Source organism: Danaus plexippus, chromosome 4 (assembly GCF_018135715.1).
Source record: "Danaus plexippus chromosome 4, MEX_DaPlex, whole genome shotgun sequence".
NCBI classification, from domain to species: Eukaryota; Metazoa; Arthropoda; class Insecta; order Lepidoptera; family Nymphalidae; genus Danaus; species Danaus plexippus.
Genome location: NC_083538.1, coordinates 8,507,420 through 8,526,787, shown reverse-complemented (window position 1 = coordinate 8,526,787; position 19,368 = coordinate 8,507,420). Strand labels below are relative to the sequence as shown.

The 19,368-nt window shown below is 32.9% G+C and overlaps 1 protein-coding gene across 1 annotated transcript in view; it reads left to right on the top strand.

Annotated features, from left to right (window-relative positions):
- LOC116768623 (muscle-specific protein 300 kDa) overlaps positions 1 to 19,368 on the top strand; it is a 91,140-nt gene that overhangs the window by 1,611 nt on the left and 70,161 nt on the right. Inside the window, 9 exon segments of the mRNA XM_061524065.1 lie at positions 12,044 to 12,105; positions 12,569 to 12,664; positions 13,378 to 13,554; positions 15,014 to 15,162; positions 15,575 to 15,851; positions 16,238 to 17,418; positions 17,952 to 18,158; positions 18,393 to 18,623; positions 19,088 to 19,264. Of these exon segments, the coding sequence (XP_061380049.1) occupies positions 12,044 to 12,105; positions 12,569 to 12,664; positions 13,378 to 13,554; positions 15,014 to 15,162; positions 15,575 to 15,851; positions 16,238 to 17,418; positions 17,952 to 18,158; positions 18,393 to 18,623; positions 19,088 to 19,264 (2,557 nt within the window).

Here is a 19,368-nt window from a genome sequence, read left to right as displayed (position 1 = left end):
GTCTCGTATTTTAGTCGTTTTAATTTGATTTAAATTTCTATAACTTTGGTATTTTTTATTAAAATGTACGTTATGTAACTAAAGTGTAGTACACTTTCTGGATTCTCATTGCTCTGTGAACAAAAAATAATTGCATGATGTCATCCTCGTGCAAGTGGCTCGACTTTATTTATGCTTCGTTTCGTTGAATTTCATTCAATGGTGCCGATGGTAAATAATAAAACGTTAAACGAACGCTATTTCTCCGAACGAATGTTAAGATTTATTCTGATTTATTTGTTGTAAATGAATTAAAATGATTTTGATTCTCACAGCGAATGTATACCAATTCTTTTATATTTGTTTTGACGTCCATGTTCCCTAATTTCTGATCCACACACGTCATATATTCGATTCTATTCATTAATATTGATAACCTTTGCTCTCACGTCGTCATTCAACTAATTTATTTATAAGAAAGGGGAAAGAAAGAAAGAATGTTATTAAATGTTCGTAGTTTTAAATACAGTCACTATAAGAAAAAATTTAATTGACATACATCTGTTGTATGTTTATTATCTTGCTTTTGCTAATTATCTTATATTCACTACTGATTTTTTGTCTAAACTCTAAAGTAATTGTGCAGTCGTATTCAGAGATTAGGATGAAATAAAAATTATTCTATAATAAATTATTCTACTATGAACATACGTTAAGAACATTATATTACTTTGTTAGTAAAAGGAAAATTAAAATAATCACAAGCAATTATAACATCTGTACCTACATATAATTTTATTACTTTATTCCTGTGCAATACCAGGGTTCTAGTTGAGCAACATCTTAAAGCGCAAACTTAACTTAACTAATTATTTTAAACTAAGGTTATAATTTCTTTTAATATTGTAAGGTGAATTATGTGTTTTTATGAGAACAAATATTTTAAGACTATTTTAATTATTTTTATTTTGTCGACCTGCTACCGGGTTGGTGAAACGGAACGCGTGGCCAACAACCGCTACTAACTCGCTTATCGTATTATGTCTTATAACTATGAAAGTATGGAAAACGTAACTTTATATTCTACATTACATTTACTCATAATATAAATAAGTTTGATTTATTTGTTTACGTATATAGAGTTTTATTCACAAGTATGTTTACTCCGAGTTTGCATCGCCACACGACACGACGGAGCGTCAACAGGTTTTTTGTCATAAATCGTCACACTCAATGGAAACAGGATACACTTCGTATGTTGTGTGAGCATGCAAACTAGTGTTAAGCATACCGCTTAGTGATCTCATCGACACACGGACTAACAATGCACACTTCATAACTTTCCATACAGAGCACTCACAATACATTCTTGTTCGATTAAGTTCAAAGAATATAACGCCAAAGAATTTACGTGTATATTTTATAGTTAACGTACACAGTAACACAGATGAAATATTTTGTTAAATGCTATAATTATCTTAACGAAGAGAAACAATATCAATGAGCCGTGTATAATTCCGTATGTCCCAAATAACGGTGATGTAATGTCATCCGTGTTATCTCTCGGAGGTCAAGTACACGACAAGTCAGATATTTGGAATCAAACGCCCACATACTACATGTATTTGATTCGCGATGGCTTTTGAGCTCCGTTATCACGAACATATATTACAACAAAGTACACTTTTATACATTTTTTTATGCATCGTAGTTTCTTTTTTATCTGATACCTGTATCTTGTACGGCTATGAATTTATTCATAAACGACTGAACGAAAAGCCAGTGTTAGGATAGGGGACTATCGCTGTTTACAATGTTTAAAATGTTACAAGATAATCAGTTGCACTTAACTCTCAATTTTGAAATCCAATAAATGTCCATTGGCATATGAATTAATGTATTGTAAACATATCATTATCTTTACTACTGCACTCGATTTCATTAACTTCGACAAGTCTTTTATTAGGTATATATATATGTAGTTATAAATAGGTACATGTATATATATATATATTACGGACCAAAAACATAACATTAGTTATTTATGTTCATTGCTATGTTTATCCCGCAGCTATTCTTGTAAATTTAGTAACCATATTTTACTTGTCTATACGGACTCGATGTATTTTACCTCAGTACTTAGTTTGTGTGAGAGATTTCTCTAAGACTAACAACCACCTATTAAGTGGAAAGAATATGAAAAACATGAACTGAAACACATAAGTTAGAAATAACATTTTCTGAGAATGACATTTTTAAAACGAGATCTTGTAGTTTCTTAAGCAATTTTTCTTGATACAGTCTTTTAATTTCTATTTTTAATATAAGACACAAAACAATCGGGAGACTGCATTAGAAATATCACTGAAACATTTATTACAAATCTTAACAGTCTTTCAATCCTAACCTTTTTATAATATTACTATGTAAATATTATGCCTCCCGTCTCATCAGTTATATCAAATTGCCCAATTTGAGTAGAAATATTCGACGTTTTTTGAGATAATTGTGGCAGAATAAATAAATATCAGAATATGTTAGTATCTTAACGAAACCTGGCAAGTACCGATGTAATGTTTTACGAGTTATATGTACTTTCTAAGAGTATTTAGTATAAAGTACTGTCTAAGAGTTATAGTATTTATTTAGCTGGTGAAGGAAAACATCGTGAGGGAATCTGGACTTAAAATTTCAAATGATAAGTTTGAAACCGCCAACCCGCCTTGAGCAAGCGTGGTGATTAATGCTCTAACCTTCTCTATGTGAGAAGAGGCCTTTGCTCAGCAGGGGGCTCCGATTGGCTGATGATGATGATGATCTTAAAGATTACCGAAATATATTCAGTGTCAAATTATATAAACATTAAGATCAACGTAAGAGCGATTTTTACACGCTGCACGCTCAGCAGACACGACCTTCAGACTACACGACAGGGAAAGACAGGTTTAGAAAATTATATTCATATTGATAATTAATTTATGTGTGATAATAGATTGTGTTGATAAGATGGGTACAGTAAAATGAGTTTTAATCAATAGAACAAAAAGTTTAAAGTGTTTTGTTATTTGTATCATAAGGTATCTCGTAACAAATTTCCTTCGACCTTTAATATGACATAATCTTTCTCATGACCAGCTCGTAATTTTCAAGGTTATAACTAAGTCGTGCCTGAATTCGGTAAACACTTTCCGTTTAGTTTCGTGATCAGGTCATGTGACGTCACATACGACCATAAACTTGTTGGCTGGTTTAAAAAAATATTAGCGAAGTTTGAAATTTATTAAACTGGCAATAGGTAACAAGTTCCACTTGTTGTTAAGAGATTGGTTAAAATACGGTTACATATTAGCAAAGAAGAGAAACACGGTCTCATATTACAACCTTCGTATTGACAAATAAATTAAGTTGAATTATTATTATAAGTCTTCAATACTTGTGTAATATTAATATTGCCTTTCATTTAATTGTGTTTCTGGCATCTGTTGATGTCATTGTTATTATATATATTGCCCTCAGAATGACAAAAATCTTAGTCTTAAAAGAATTAGTCGGTGGTAGACAGGAAAATTGAAAAAGATTAAAAAATATATATATACTAAACTAATGGCAATACTGTATCGAAAACTCACTTCAAGATACATTAACGGGGAGAAAAATTAATATCTAAGTCCTTTAGTTTTTTTTAATGTTATTTTAATGAACGCAGATTCCTAAACACAAACAAGTAAAATATTTCAGATAATTTTATTTTCGTCATCTGACTCACCAGTCTGTTATGTTGCACTAAACGCTCTTGAGATATGTTCTTTTCGACACTTAGCTGTAATATGTATTATGCTTTTATGGCCCAACCACTTTTTTATCTAACATGAAGCGTACCAAAATTGTTTAAAAGATAAACATAACATAATTGTGATTATTTTATTTGAAATAATTTAACATAGTTTTATCTAAGTATATTTATTTCAATGCAAAAATAATTCAGATATCTTGAAACCGGCTTTTGTATAGCCACATTAGCCGCGGCCATAGCAGGCTGGTGGGGTGTCGTGATTGAAAATAAGCTTAGTTTTATCAAGGCAAGGTTTACATCGTCCTGCCAACAGGCGCGGCGGGACTGGAATCCAAAATAGATAGAAAAGGAATGCTCATGAGTTGTGGCGCTTAGTCAATGATTCATACCTTACAGGATTATCTGAGAATTTTTTAAAATTTTTATTCTCTCTTACATTTGACTATATATCTACCAAGCTCTTGAAGTAATTATGGGTTTGTTCAAAGCCTTTGTGGTGTAACTTGAACACAACGTTACAAAAATGATTGACTGACTTTGAATGAGACTATTCTTCTCGATCGGTTTGTAATTTTATAATGAGACTGAATTTGTCAAAAATTGTACGTGAATATTATTTTATAGAAGTTTTTAAAAAATATTCTAACATGTTATTTAGTTGTAATATTTATTTTTTCACGAGCAGTATTCAGTTTATGACATTGTTCATCCTATGTTTAAATGCTTTTTTATTTCTACGATATTTGATCTACAATCTTAAGTTTCCGAACCGTTTGTTATAACATGACAGGTGCGCCTTGACGTTTATAGTTTGAAAATCAATTCGTGTCCCTGTCAGAACTCTTCGCAGTCGCTATTGTAGTATATAATACGTTTAAAAGAAACTAATATATTTCAGAATAAAACTCGCGAAAGTCTTAGATCTCAGTTTATAATACGTTTCAACATTTTACTTCTCGGTGAGCGATCTCGGCAGTATCAAAGTTCTTAGTCTCTAGTCGCGACCTTGTTCATTCACAAATCCCCGTTTACAAAGTTCAGAATAATATCGACACATGACATCGGCGAACTCTATAAGGAAACGCTACTAACCAAAAAGAAAGAAAGAAAGAATACGTTTTAAAACTGGCATACTTTGACGTCCACGTTTTTATCACAACGTGTATTAAGGTACAACGTAATAAGAAACATAAAATGTATTATGTATTGAATAAATTATTGATTCGTGAGTAATCTGACATTGCAGTATCGCAGGGCGGGGGTAAGGGTATATACATACATATGCTATGAACAACATTTCTATAAATTTATCTTATTTTAAGATAGTCGATAAATATAATATAATTTTTTTGACAAGTCTAGATTGATTTTATTCAAATTAATGTCCATCGATGTTTTATAGTATTAAAGCTTTATGCCCTGATGAAAATTACTAGCATCCCTTCCTCCTTAATATTTTATCGATATATATCTTCACGACAAACACCCCTTTGCTTAACATTATAATAGCAACAATAGATTTTCTTATTTTATACGTATATATTTCGCGGTCTATTAATAGTATTGACCTAGACTCCTTCGTGGTCGTGAGAAGCTAGCATTACACGTAACATCAAGATAACACAGGAATAATCCATACTGATCGTATTTATTGATTAATTTATTGTAAGTCCTCGTAAAACACACATTTTCTAACAAACATAGATACTATTAAGATATAATTGTTTGTTGTAAATGTTATATTGTCCGATTTGGATTATTTAATTATAATAAATTAACATATTTTCTAGATTGTAAATAATTAGATTTATATCAAATTCGAAGGTTAAGATAATAGCTATCGATACTCCTCAATTATATTTTGGTTGGTCTAAGCATTAAGTTGCCAAATATTGAGGTTACCTCGCAATCGGTAACACGATATGCGAGGTTTCGCTCTGACAAAAAACCTCGCAGTATATGTACCTTGATTATGTTACTTTATACTAATACTATTTTCGGAGCGTACTATATTTATTAGATAATAATCTTTCCAACGCCGCACCAATATATTGTCTCCTCCCAACATTATAAATATCTACGTGAATTAATAAGTAATACGAATGTCTGTTTGTATTTTCAGTTGATGGTTGAGTTTGTCACGAATGGTCTTTAAAACGCTGGACTTGATAGTATTTTAATATTAACTATATTATATAATGACGAATTAAAATTTAATTTAGAAAATATAGAATGAATTTTTTCTACACGGGCCATGTCACGGCAGCTTAATATTATGGAGGCTGTAGGTTCAGATCATGATCGTGTTAATGAATGTCACATTATACATTTTATAATAAAATTTTTAATTCAAGTATCAGCCCAACATCGCTTTGACATTTAAAAAAACACACACGAAAGTAAAAAGCCGTTGTAATGACATCAAACTGAATAAATCAGAATGTTGCTTAAAATATAACTACTATTAGATTGCCCTAAAGATAAGCGAGCTACCTTAAAAAATAAAACAGTTGTACAAAAGAACTAAGTGCTATAAAAGAAAGGAAAAGAAAACTTAAGAAAAATCTTTTTTTTAACTATATAATATTTATTTCTGAGGATAAAAACATTCAAAAAGTATTATGTCATTGCTAGCTCTCCGTGTTCGTTACATTCAGCTTAGCGGTGTATTGTAGTCCATGTGGAACCATTAAAAAAGATGTCAAGGTCATTGTTGGTGTTTTTGTTGCATAGAATCCACTATTATAGTTTAAAGAGTTCCCTACATGACTTTCAGTATCAGTTAATAATGTTTTATCTTTATCAGTAACCAAATATTAGTATTCTGATCGTGAATATCTGACGTAATGACGTAATTCTGTTAGCTAGGTGGCTTGTATGGACCAAATGATCTGCCATTTTCTCTTTATGTTAGAAGCTAAGTTGAACCAAGTTATCGCTGGCCATATTAAACAATACCGATATGAGAATGTATCAAAACACACACCATGGAAACCGTGTTTATAGTTACGGGGATCGATCTTGTTATAACAATTCTAAAATTAACATTAGTTCGCCTTTAAATCTAGATTTTGTTTCTTCAAGAGACGCTACTTAATTTATGTCGGAATAATTTAACATAATTATTTCGGAATGATAAAATAATATTTAATATAGAGAAGTAATGATTTGCATTCGGTCGATTTAAATTCAAAAGTCGTAATTAAAATATGAAAAACCTTAATTTTATTTGTTTTATAAATGGCGTCAAATGCAAGGTTCAGGCGACCGCAGGCTGATGATCTAATGCGACCTCGGCACGTATCTGTTGGCGCTTGATTCAACTCTATACAGCCTTAACAGATTGGACCGAAAGTTAAAAACATTTATTAAACTCATTAATACAGAATATATATATAAAAAAAACAACAACTGTAACGTGAAGTTTCACATTTCTATTTTTATTATTTTTTTATTTATTATGCTGTGGGTACTCGACATATTTATTTACGCTCTTGAATTTTAACTGTCAACTGTCAACTGTCAACTGTCAACGTTAGTACACATGCCTGGCTTGTATAAAAAGAGACGAAACCTCTAAGCATTCCACGGATTCACCGTGCGGGAGCCGGGTCACTCCCGTTGTAGGGAGAGGAGCTTCAACAGTGCCCTTCAACAGGGACTTTCGAGCCAGGTGTAGGTTTAAGGGGCCCCTATCTAACGCGCATTAAACGCTCACCTCCACCGTCCAAGCTCCTCTCTCTACTTAACCAAATTTGAAAAAAAATATATCATAAATTTATACACGAAACAGCGTTTATAAATTTATTCAGAACAATTATTTTTGATTTTTCTATATTGTGATGTTAAATATGAGAGACTTATTTAACTTAATTTCGTCTAAGCCATTATATTTCTTTTATCCAATAATGGACGTTCTTTTTTAATCCGGATTAAAAACTATTTAATGTTTTATGGTCTTGGATTCTTTCATTTTATTAATATTAATGACGTTCTTAAAGTTTCAAATATAATTCAATAAACAAGAATATTAATATTTTATATAAATTGGTTTGAAATGACATTTATAGTGATATAATAAATATTACAGATATATGTGAGAATAGATTCAGCTGATAGATATGGCAACATTATATCAATATAATCTGTGGGAAGGATTTTAATATTCACTTTTTATAAAATGCGTAGTTTAAAAAATTATATTTTAACAAATTTTTTTACAAATTACTCGATTATTTATTAGATTAGAGGTTTAGAAAAGTAATTAAATAAGTTTTTTTTTTTTAATATTTCTTGATAGTTTTAAATATTAACATCACATTGTGATACGTCTGTTACAAACGGACATTCTTTTTAATATTTTGCGAAGCTGTCTTGCCATCAATCATTTATTTCGATTATAAATTCTTTATCCGACTGATGATATAATATATTCTTTATTATTCACCGATCAAAAACTAAAAATATAAGTCAACATATAAAAAATGACAGAACGCGATTGAGCAATCAGGGAATAGGAAAGTTTACGTAAAATCAGTACCTAAATTGTTATTTTTATCTTAATTATACTTAATTATATTAAACGATAAATATCTCCAAAAGCAGTCATAGACAAAATCCATCAAATGGTGTATAGTACGTTTCTTATTTTGGTGTGACCAACCAGTTGGCCTCAAACAGCGATAATAGTGATGGATGCGTCCCAGTATGCTAACTAACCAGTTTGAGACCTTAAACGGATTGTTCTAAACTACTTTTTTTGTATTAAAACGTATTTTTATTTATAACTAAGACCAGTAAAAGGCTAAGTTTGAGTTCTTAATCTATTAAGAGTGTATAAAATCGATGATTAAAATCCTATCCGATGAAATCCTGTTTTCTAATTTATTTATATCCAATCCTCTATCGAAGTCAATACTTTTTTGTTCCTCCGTTTCCTCTGGAGATGTATTTTATGGATTTTATTAAGGTACATGTTTTATATGACTATAAATCTTCCTATGAGTTATCCGCTGTGGACACAACATTAATTGTTGTTCTGATTTATCGAGAAGCTTCTTTCCGTATGAATTCATATTTCTCACATGAGTTTTACTGTTTATTATATCTGTCGTTTGAAATAGATTTTATTATATTTTAATTAACATTTCTTTTCAACGTTAATTTGTTATTGCATTTCAGTTTAAACCCGCAAACTTTTTTTTCTCATTGTAATTCTGCGTGCGGTGTAATGTGTTAACTCGAATAACCTTGGCTTCGTTAGGTTTTGATATATGTGTGGAACACGCCCAGCGCTCGACGGACATTCTAATTAAATGTCAATAAAAGTATTTCTATTTTTCCAAGAAACATCACGGTGATATGTGACATGCAGGCACAGGAAATTTAGTTATATCAAAGCCGATATCATAGGTACAAATTAATTTTGAGTGTTCACGCTATTATAACGAGTCTTGAGAATTCTTTTTATATATGCTTTCATTAACAGACTGACAATTTTCTAAATCGATATGCCAGGCTCATTCAAATGCATATTTTCGCCAAAAAAGCTGATCCATATTTAAAAACAGGTTTTTATAGATGACACGACCCTGGCGCCGCAACGTTCGTTGTTTGAGAAGCGTCACTGACAGCAGGATGTAAATAATTTAAATGTGTGATCACAGCACTTGTCGCTATTATGGCAATATATAATTATCTTATAAAGGAATAATTTAATGACATAGTAATCTACATAAGGATAAAAACAGAAACATCTAACAAGCTTTAAAAGGTCCTGCTATATAATTAATAATTTGTTCAAACGTTTAAATGAAATAAATTTGAAATGTTGTCTGTTTAACTATAACTTATTAATCCACGTGTATTCATGACTAACACATACATGACCTAAAGAAAACAGCCTTAGTTTTTACATAAATAATGAATTGATTACAACTTTAATGTATTTATGTATGTTTAAATATGTTTGACTCGGCACTGGGTATATACAAACATAAATACGATACCCTATTTTTATGTGTGACACTGGACACACGTTCTACGGAACCATTGCGAGCTGAGTCGGGATCAAAAGCTATGCTGAAAACGATATGAGGTCACACCCGCGTATAACTTATTGATGCAATTAAAAATATATGTAAAGTTTTATGTCAATTGACGCATATTTAACGCAAAGTGGTCTGGAATTTAATTTACTTGTTGCATGATCTAAGATGTCACGAATGCAATGTATGTTTATACTGAAAATTTAAATATATATATATAAAATCTACGCCATGAAATATACAATTATATTTTAGGAGCATCAATCTATAGAAATGTCACGATAAAGATTTTCGTAATAAAATATATTTTTCTTCATTACTTATTATAATATATAGTTATTACGTCATATGTTAATTTTATTAAAATTCAGTGATAAATATGACTCGAACATGTCACTTACCTTTTAATTCTACGTTCGGAACTTTAAATTTCTATCTTAACGTAGTTATTTATACAGCAAATGTTGTGACATTTCTTTGATATACTCGTGATTATAACTCTTCTCTTTAAGTTTAACTGAAAATCTTTGTAGTTGAATTGATTAGTATGTTAAAATACTATTAAATCCTAAAGTTGAATTACTTAGTAACCTTCGGTCAGGCGATCGTTTGTAAAATAAATGTGACCTAGCAAATTACAGTTTGTTTTATAAAAAAATAAAAAGTTTTGTATTTTTTTTTGTAAAATTTCGAATAGTCATGTTTTATATTTTATTTAAATCTAGATGATTTATCTACAGGAGTAGGCACTCAAGATTATTGCAATTAGATCCAAATAAAATTATAGATTAATTTTCATATTGATAGGCATTAAAATATATGCAAAATGAGTTTAATAATTATAACAAAAAAAAAATGCGTTTTGTTGTTAAAATGGTTCAAAAGACCTGATCCCCAGTACTACGCTTTATTGCTGTAAATCAATAAAGTTCCGTGGTCTGATGTTTTATGATAATTTACGAAGAAGGAAAATGTTTTAAATCAACAACAGTATTGCTTCCCAGCTATAATATTTATCGATACTTAAGAAGGACTCGTGCTTACTACTAAACGTTTTTTATGACATGCGATAGTATGATGGATATAGTAAAAAATCGAAATAGGCTGCGGGTTCAATGACCGTACCAGCCTCCACCTCGCGTGCTGGAAGACACGCAGCCTTGACGTAGGAGGACCCCAGCATTAGAAGGTTTTATGTTTTGACGACAAAGAAAACATTATCGTTACTCGATTATTAAGTAGCTTACCTTATTATTAAACACAAAAACATAATGGAATAATTTTTTTATCGAATAGCAATATTTTGAACGATTTATATCAATAATTATTTTGATATTTATTATAATAAAAATTGCATGAATCCTTAGATTCCCTGGTAAGGCTTGATTCCCAGTAAATTGAGTTGAGCGAGTCTCAAATTGAGTTTGAGTTAAAGTTGTGTTTAAAGCATATTTTAAACTAAAACCTCCACTACACCCATCTGTAATTGGATCACATAGAGTGAGGTCATAAACAAATAGAAACGAGAAACACCGATCAAAAATAAATAACATATTTATTTCTGCAGCAACCGTCGGCGAGTCAACCTCGTACAGATTTACAAAGCAATTCAATCTCACATAACGCCCAGTGGCGCATGAACTCATTACCTAGAAATAGTGATTATTGTTATTGATAGCTTACATCATGTTTACATATATTTTGGCAGATACAGCACAATGCAATGCCGATCGCCGGTGCACTGAACTTGGCAACTCATAGCCGTGATTCATGCGTTTAAATGCAAGTGCTTGACGACACTGTCCAATATAGCGATGCTCGAACGAAAGTGCAAACATTCCTCAATATTACAACATAAACACGATCTGTCACGTTTGAAATGAATTAAGATTTTCTTCATTTTATGATTACAAAAATAATATAATAGCTTCTGTGATATAATTCTTTCTGAAAGATCGTAAAACCAGTGAATTTATTATCTCAATGTTTTTATAAATATCTGTTGATTTCGTCTTAAAACAGATTTAGTAGGAAAGTAACTATCGGAGCCCTCTAATGCCACTGGTTACAGCAAAAACTGAAGCAGTGTATATAATTGATTTGAGGTATTGTAGATCCAAGATACATACATTAACCGAAAGGTCCTAGATACCACTAAGAAGGCGATTCGATTGGCTATCGAAATCCTGATGGTTTTACTTAAAATCTATTTATCTTCTTTCAGATGAACAGGAGAGAGTACAAAAGAAGACGTTTGTTAATTGGATAAATTCCCACTTATCGAAGGTGAATATTTCAGACATTTCGTATCTTTCAAGTCAAAGTTCAATTGCTTGTTATCGTAATATTATTTAAACAACGCATAGGCTATATTTATTCATGACTTATTGTTTATAGTAAGTGCGATGGGGAGAATTTTTAAAGCAAACATGCAGTTTTTTAAATATAGATATAAATATTTTAATATAGGCATATAAGTAAGTATGAGCACCTTTGGCTGTTAGCTTGTATTAGCTGTTATTTTAAGTATAATTACTTTTCTTTTTTTGGTCTAACCATTGAAATAAAAACATTTTGGAGTAGTTTTTTAGTGTCGGGTGAAATGAAAGATTTAGTCAGATATTTAGGAATTCTTCTGCTATATAATCAAACATTACAACAAATAATTCACTCAGAATTAATGATTTTCTATTATTAAAACTATTCAACTTAAACCTTCATGCTTAAAGGCAGAGTATATTAATTCCAGCGTATACCTCCCATGCGGATTGACGACCTCATATACGACTTACGAGATGGCACCAAACTACTGGCGCTACTTGAAGTATTATCCGGAGAGAAACTGGTAAGGAGTTTGTCTATGTATATAGTCTTGTTATAGGGTTTAAATAATAGTCTTCCAAAAAAGGCCTCTTCTATTATATATAGGAAGAAAACCTCGCAAATCAGTTTCAAAAGCCTTTCGTTAAGACACGTGTCACGTTTATTCATTTCAAAATTGTTTCAACAAATTTGTAACCAAACTTCTTAATTACCAAAGAAACTATATAAGGTTTCTCTGATATTTAAAACGTTCGTTGTCCATTTGTTTTATCGAGAAACCTTAAGGATGCTTTCACGTTGGCAAGGGGCCATAAATACTTATCTTTAATTGGAACCGTCCACTTGACAATGAAATCATACGATGATCGTTTGTATGTGGCGACTTCAAACATTTCAGAGACTGTGCCTGAATTTATACGAAGCGGTAAGCTTTAACAACGACTGAGTCCTCGGTAGGAGTTAACAAACTACATCTATTTAGTTGGTTCGAGCAAACTCACAGATAATGGATTTTGTTATTCTCTATTTAGTTCTTAATATTATATTTACCCTGAAAGCAAACACTGGCTTGCAGAAACAAAAAAAGCTAAAAAAAGAGCTAGTAGTTACTAAAGAGATTTAATTTTAAAGAAAGAAAATAAAAAGAGAATTATCATAAAACACCGTCGTTACTCAAAATGATTTCTATCTCATACTAAGCTCGGTAAAAATTCAATTAAAACGTCATATGTCCAGCCGATGGAGCGCGGTCGAGTCCTCCGTCGTCCTCACTTCCTTTCGAACGCGAACACGGCTCTTCGTTTCCTTGCCGGCAAGAGGATCAAGCTGGTCAACATCAACGCAGCCGATCTAGTGGACGGGAGACCAGCAGTCGTCCTTGGACTCATATGGACTATCATACTCTACTTCCAGGTAAGGTTTGATAGAATTATAAATGGAAAATACAAAAACAATTGGACACTTACACCACTTTGGATTTAAACACATGTTTGATATATTGCGGCGAAAGACGATTTAATTAGAGATTGATTAACGGTTCCATAGCCGTGAAGGCGATTAATTGTATTAAAACTATATTACACTGAGTAATCATGTGACACTAATAGACCAAACGTAGATCACGAACATGTACATATCAGTATTATAATTAGATATAGTGATCGATTCTACGCATTGATTGCACTAATACAAGCCATTGTAAATGAGGGTATGTCTTTAATAAGATTAGTGACAAGGCAACACTAGAAAACACATAAGTTCATAAGTCTCGCTCTGTCGAACAAATATGTATATGCATGTACCTTTTGAAAATGAGATTATTTAGACTACCCGTATTTATTACCTAGGCAATGCTTTGATGTTGTTCTTCCAAACCTCTTACCAGCTCTATTCCCTTCATCATAGATTTATTCTCATTTTAATTGGCTTGAACATATTTTGTTTGCGCAAGCTTCGTTCAATTTGTTGGACCCACAGGACAAGGGAAGGCAGGTTGGTGAAATGCATGCTTCTAGAGTCTTCGATAATATATAATATATTTATTTGGAAATGCAGACCTGCTATTAATATATTTCCTCTCCTACCCCCGATGGATTTCACCGATAATAGCAACCAATTTATTCAGTCCCGAAAAACTGCTTGTCCGCTCAAAAGTTTATTGTTAGAAATATTTTTTACCGTCAGTTTTATCAATAATACAACGCGATGAAAACAAATTGCTGTTTATATTCTATCCATGCTGTATCCATATTTATTTAAAAGTATATATCCTGGTAATATTATTGGTTTTGTTTGTGAATTGATTGATTTAACGGCATCACGACGCGGTACATGTATTGAGATTTAACTGCAATGAATAACTTTACTGCCTTATGACGTGCGGATAAACATTACAGACACATATCACATAATTTCTCAGTTGCTTTGGTGTTTTTTATATTCTATTCACAAGGCAGAAAGGCAATACAGCTGTACTCTATAATATATTATTGAAAAAAAGCAATTGGAATATTGAAAATTTCAAATAGTTATAACACATCAAACCGATGACTTGAATGAATCAGTATTAGTAGTTATTGACACATTTTAAGGTAGTTAATATATAATCTAACGATCAAAGAACGATCTCTTACAAGTAATGTACTATAAATATATATATTTTTATTTAATAATTGAGATCAAAATTCTAACACTAAAATGACAGGTGTAATTTAACAGTTACCGTAGAGGCAAAATGTTGGTTACGCCAAACAAACCTATTAGTCACTCAAGAACAAAAATATATACCAAAGAACTATTATATTGTAAACAAGTACTTAATATTTATAGAACTTGGTCCTACTTAAATATTATATAAGTAAATGTGATGTAGATCGAAGAGAACAGTCGCGCCCTGGAATACCTCAGCGGGTCGAGGTGTGCGTCCGCTATGTCCCAGGAATCCGCCCCACGAGCCGAGGAAAGGTGGAAGCAAGGCGCCAAGAAGACGCTGCTGCAGTGGGTCGCTAACGCACTGCCCAAGTAACTATCATAAACCAACAATTATTTTATTCTATATTTGTTAAAACGGATACTCATTTACTGCGTCTATTTTAACAATGTCTCAAACCTTTCGTTTTGAATTTGGAATAAAATTGCTAATCTGGGACACTATTTGTTCGATAAAATTTGTTCCCTTGAGGTATATTGCTTATTACAAGTGGCGATAATTGGTCTGAAATTATCATAAAACTGGAATTAGACTGGAAAATCAAACAAGGGGCTCAATAATTTAATTTGATAAGTGAAGTGTTTATGTAATGTACCTAGATATGAACTTATTAAGTTAAATTCAATATTAGCTTCGTGTAGAGTAAATCAAGATCGAAATTATTGTTTACAAGATGATGGATTGATGTTTTCTGTTACCAAAACTAACTTCTCCAATTTCCAGGGACTCTAATATTCAAGTATCTGACTTCGGCCCGTCCTGGCGAGACGGGGTCGCCTTCTTAGCTATCATCGACGCCATCAAGGCAAACCTCATCAATTTAGCAGAAATGAAGAGGAAGACTAACAGACAGCGACTCGAACACGCTTTCGACCTGGCTGAAAACGAGCTGGGTATTGCCAAACTATTGGACGCCGAGGATGTAGATGTGGATAAACCTGACGAGAGATCCATCATGACCTATGTAGCGCAGTTCCTACACAAGTACCCAGAACCGAAGGTGAGTTGTTTCTTGAATTGTTTTTTTTATTTATTCTTTTGTGAAATTATTCTTACAAAAATCTAATAACTGTACATTATTAATTCTAATATATGAATTTTTAAGTTTATATCAATATTTAATATACAGTAGAGAGATTCATTAAATGTACATCTACCTACAAGCTATGTACCCTTGTACCTTTTATATAATAAGCTTTAATATCAACAACAACAATAAAAGCCTTATTGTTTATTCTTAAGATAAAATTCTTTCAGGAGATTTTTCGTTTTTTTTAAATATATTAGTTTAATTCCATCATTATAAAATAAACTATTATAGTCGATGGAAAAGTTAATTAGTGTTTGAATTTTTTGAATACAATTATAATATGCCTGTTGTTGTAGACGACCGGTCCGGACGCAGTCGCCGCGGTTCAAGAAGAATACGAATTATTACGAGCCTGGCTGACGGAGAGGGTTAGCGTTTTGACGCGTCACTTCGAAACCAGAACCTTGTCAAGAAATTACGAAGACTACGTCAGGGCTGAAGCCGATAGACGCTCCAGAGAACCTGGATATCTCAAGCTGGAAAAGCTCATGTACGCCCAAAGTCATGTGGCTATCGCACCTCGCTCCTGGAGAGAGCTGGTCGATCTGTGGATCGAATTGGAGAGACTGCATAGGAGATGGCTTTGGATGCTGGATTCAGATCTTCCTGGTGATTTCAGGAATATAGGCGAATGGCTTGCGAAAGCCGAATATTTACTGTATTTTGACGAGCTACCAACTGCTTTAGACGATAGAACGGCGGCCATCATTAGCGAAAAGCTAGAGGAACATAGCAACTTCTTTGCCGATTTACCCGATGTTTTAGATAGATTTGAAGCGGCTTTGAGATCACCGGAAGCTTCCAGGATACCTGCTGAAAGGTTACAGGATATGAAGGAGCGTCTGGAGATAGTACATAGTAGAGCTCCTCAGAGGAAATCAAGATTAAAGTACTTGGAACACAAGTGCTGCATTGTTGCTTTCACAGAATTGACGAAGTCCAAGCTTGCCACGTGGACTGGCAAGTACGGCCGTATCGAAAATGTAAGAGCCTTATTGGATGACTATGACAACTTTGTAACAAAAAACAAAATATTCCAAGAATTTGATAGAGCTTACATTGATATTAAGCAAGTGGCTGAAGAGTACAAAAAAGTCTGCAAAGTCGATAGGACAGAGGCGAGGGAAATTGACACTTTTTTGAAAGAGGTCGCTGAAAACTGGCGCAGGGTGGCTTCTGATGTAAGATGTTCGAGAAGTGTCCTGGAAGAAGTTATCGCTCACTGGGAGCGATGGACTTCTCTATCAGATCAGTTCACTCAGTGGCTTGATAGGGCACAACATATGCTGAGAGTGTCAGAAGACGAAAGATTAGAATTCTTCCAAGATTTAACAGTTTGGAAAGAAAAGCATCAACTCCTTGGTGACGCTGCTGGTTTCTTGGCAGCAACATGCTCAGACGATATAACTTCGGAAATCAAGAGAAAATATGTAGAAATTACTGAACGCTGGGAACGGATTTGGGAGGAAGCTGAGCGGTATGTAGTGACTTATTATGATATTAAAAAATATATATTACTTGATAAAAATTTGCTACCAGAGAATTAAATATACTACTCTAGATGTGTGGTATTATGAAATTGGGATACTAAAAAAGTATTTTTTATCGTAACCTATAATTTTGTATAAGTAAAGTTAACAGACAAATATCATACTTTCATATTAGGATTCGAACACCACTTTTTTAATTTAAAGACAGCAATGATTACCAAAAACAAATAAAAAGCAACATATCCCATAATAAATTAAATTTTCAATACGCTAATTCAGTTAGACATATACAATAAGTAAATTTCAAGACGTTCAGGTGACACAGTATACGCCATTGTCTATTTTTTCTTTTCACATTAGCCCTACCCCATGGTTGGTTGTAATGCTCCGTGCGATATATGAATAAAAAAAAAATATTGAGAAAAAATACATTTAATATTAGCACAAACCACATTCTTTAATTTTTAAACGGAATCAGTCTTATATTATGCTACATATTTCGGTCGCTTGCTTTTCAAAGCTACGTCCGCGGTGGCGACGTTCTCCGTCATCGACGCGAGTTGGCTCAGGGGATTCAGAAATTAGACGTCTGGCTCACGGCGGCGGATAACCTACTGGCCTCTAAGCCACGAGGCACCACCGACGATATTCAGACATATATAAACCGCCTCCTGCAGCTAAATGAGGAGATCGAGGAACATGAGGAGCTTTTCAAGTCTATTAGCAGGTACCTTCCATCCATAATTTACTTTTTTTGCCTATTACTGTTTTATTATTCAAAGTTTTATGTAAGTTTAAAGTCACTTTAAGATTAATGAATTTATTAGACTTTATAAGAAGGAAAAGCAATTATGGGTGATATTTCGTACCGAGAGTCACATTAGGATAAATACATAGCTTTACATGAAATTAATATTTCTTGACCTATTGCTCATTTACGTAATAACATAAATATGTGTAGAACCTTCCAAACGGCAATCGCCGATCTCCCTCGCGACGAAGTGGAAGCCAATATGTCTAAGTTGAAGCAGCAGAAGGAGGCACTGGTGTACGTCAGGGCCACGGTTCCGGTGAAGTTGCACCAGCATAGACAGCTGCTGGTTCAGCATGAATCGCTGGAGAGTGGACAGAAGGAGATCGGACGTTGGCTCGATAAGGCAGAGGACACTCTCCGTAGTATGGAGACCAGGCGGTGAGTACTTCAAAAGTAGGATAACGATTCGTATGAATATCTTATGAATATATGCATATTTGTTGCTCTTTCAGAAAAAAATAACTTAAAGAATTTTTATTTAACTTTACAGCAATGTAACTTATACAGTAGACTAAGATATAGGCTATATTTTGTTACGGATTTACATGTAGTTCCAGAAATCTCACGGCGTAACAGTTGTATTGTATTTAAAGCCCCCACGTCATAGACTATAGATGTCGATGCCGGTTGGTTACTATATTTGTTGAATTAACAACTCTTATACATTACTCTCTGAGCCCAATCCCGAAGTTGACGAGGAGGAAATAGCTGGAAAAAATAAAAAAAACACTTGTATTGCTTCGGCCTTTTATGAAAAATTTTATTCTTAAATTCTTCAGTTTTGTAGTCTTAAAAGTTTATATATGGATAGGTAAAAACTATTAAAACTGTGTATTTTTTAGTGAGGTGATAGAAGAATGTTATGAGGTCCACCGAAGCTTCTTCTCCCGTACTACCTACTATCGTTCTATGTTGGAGAGCAAGAACAAGGTGTTTCAGAACATCGTCAGCAGTGCGGACACTGACCGCAGCGCTGACGTGACGGATCAGATACGACTGATGAAGGACCTCAACGACCGGTGAGAGATATAAGAGCAGTTGTATCTTTCGAACCAAAGAATCAACCTTTACATCAATGTTGTTCAATACAATACTTTATGTATCAGAGTATTTATATTCCGTG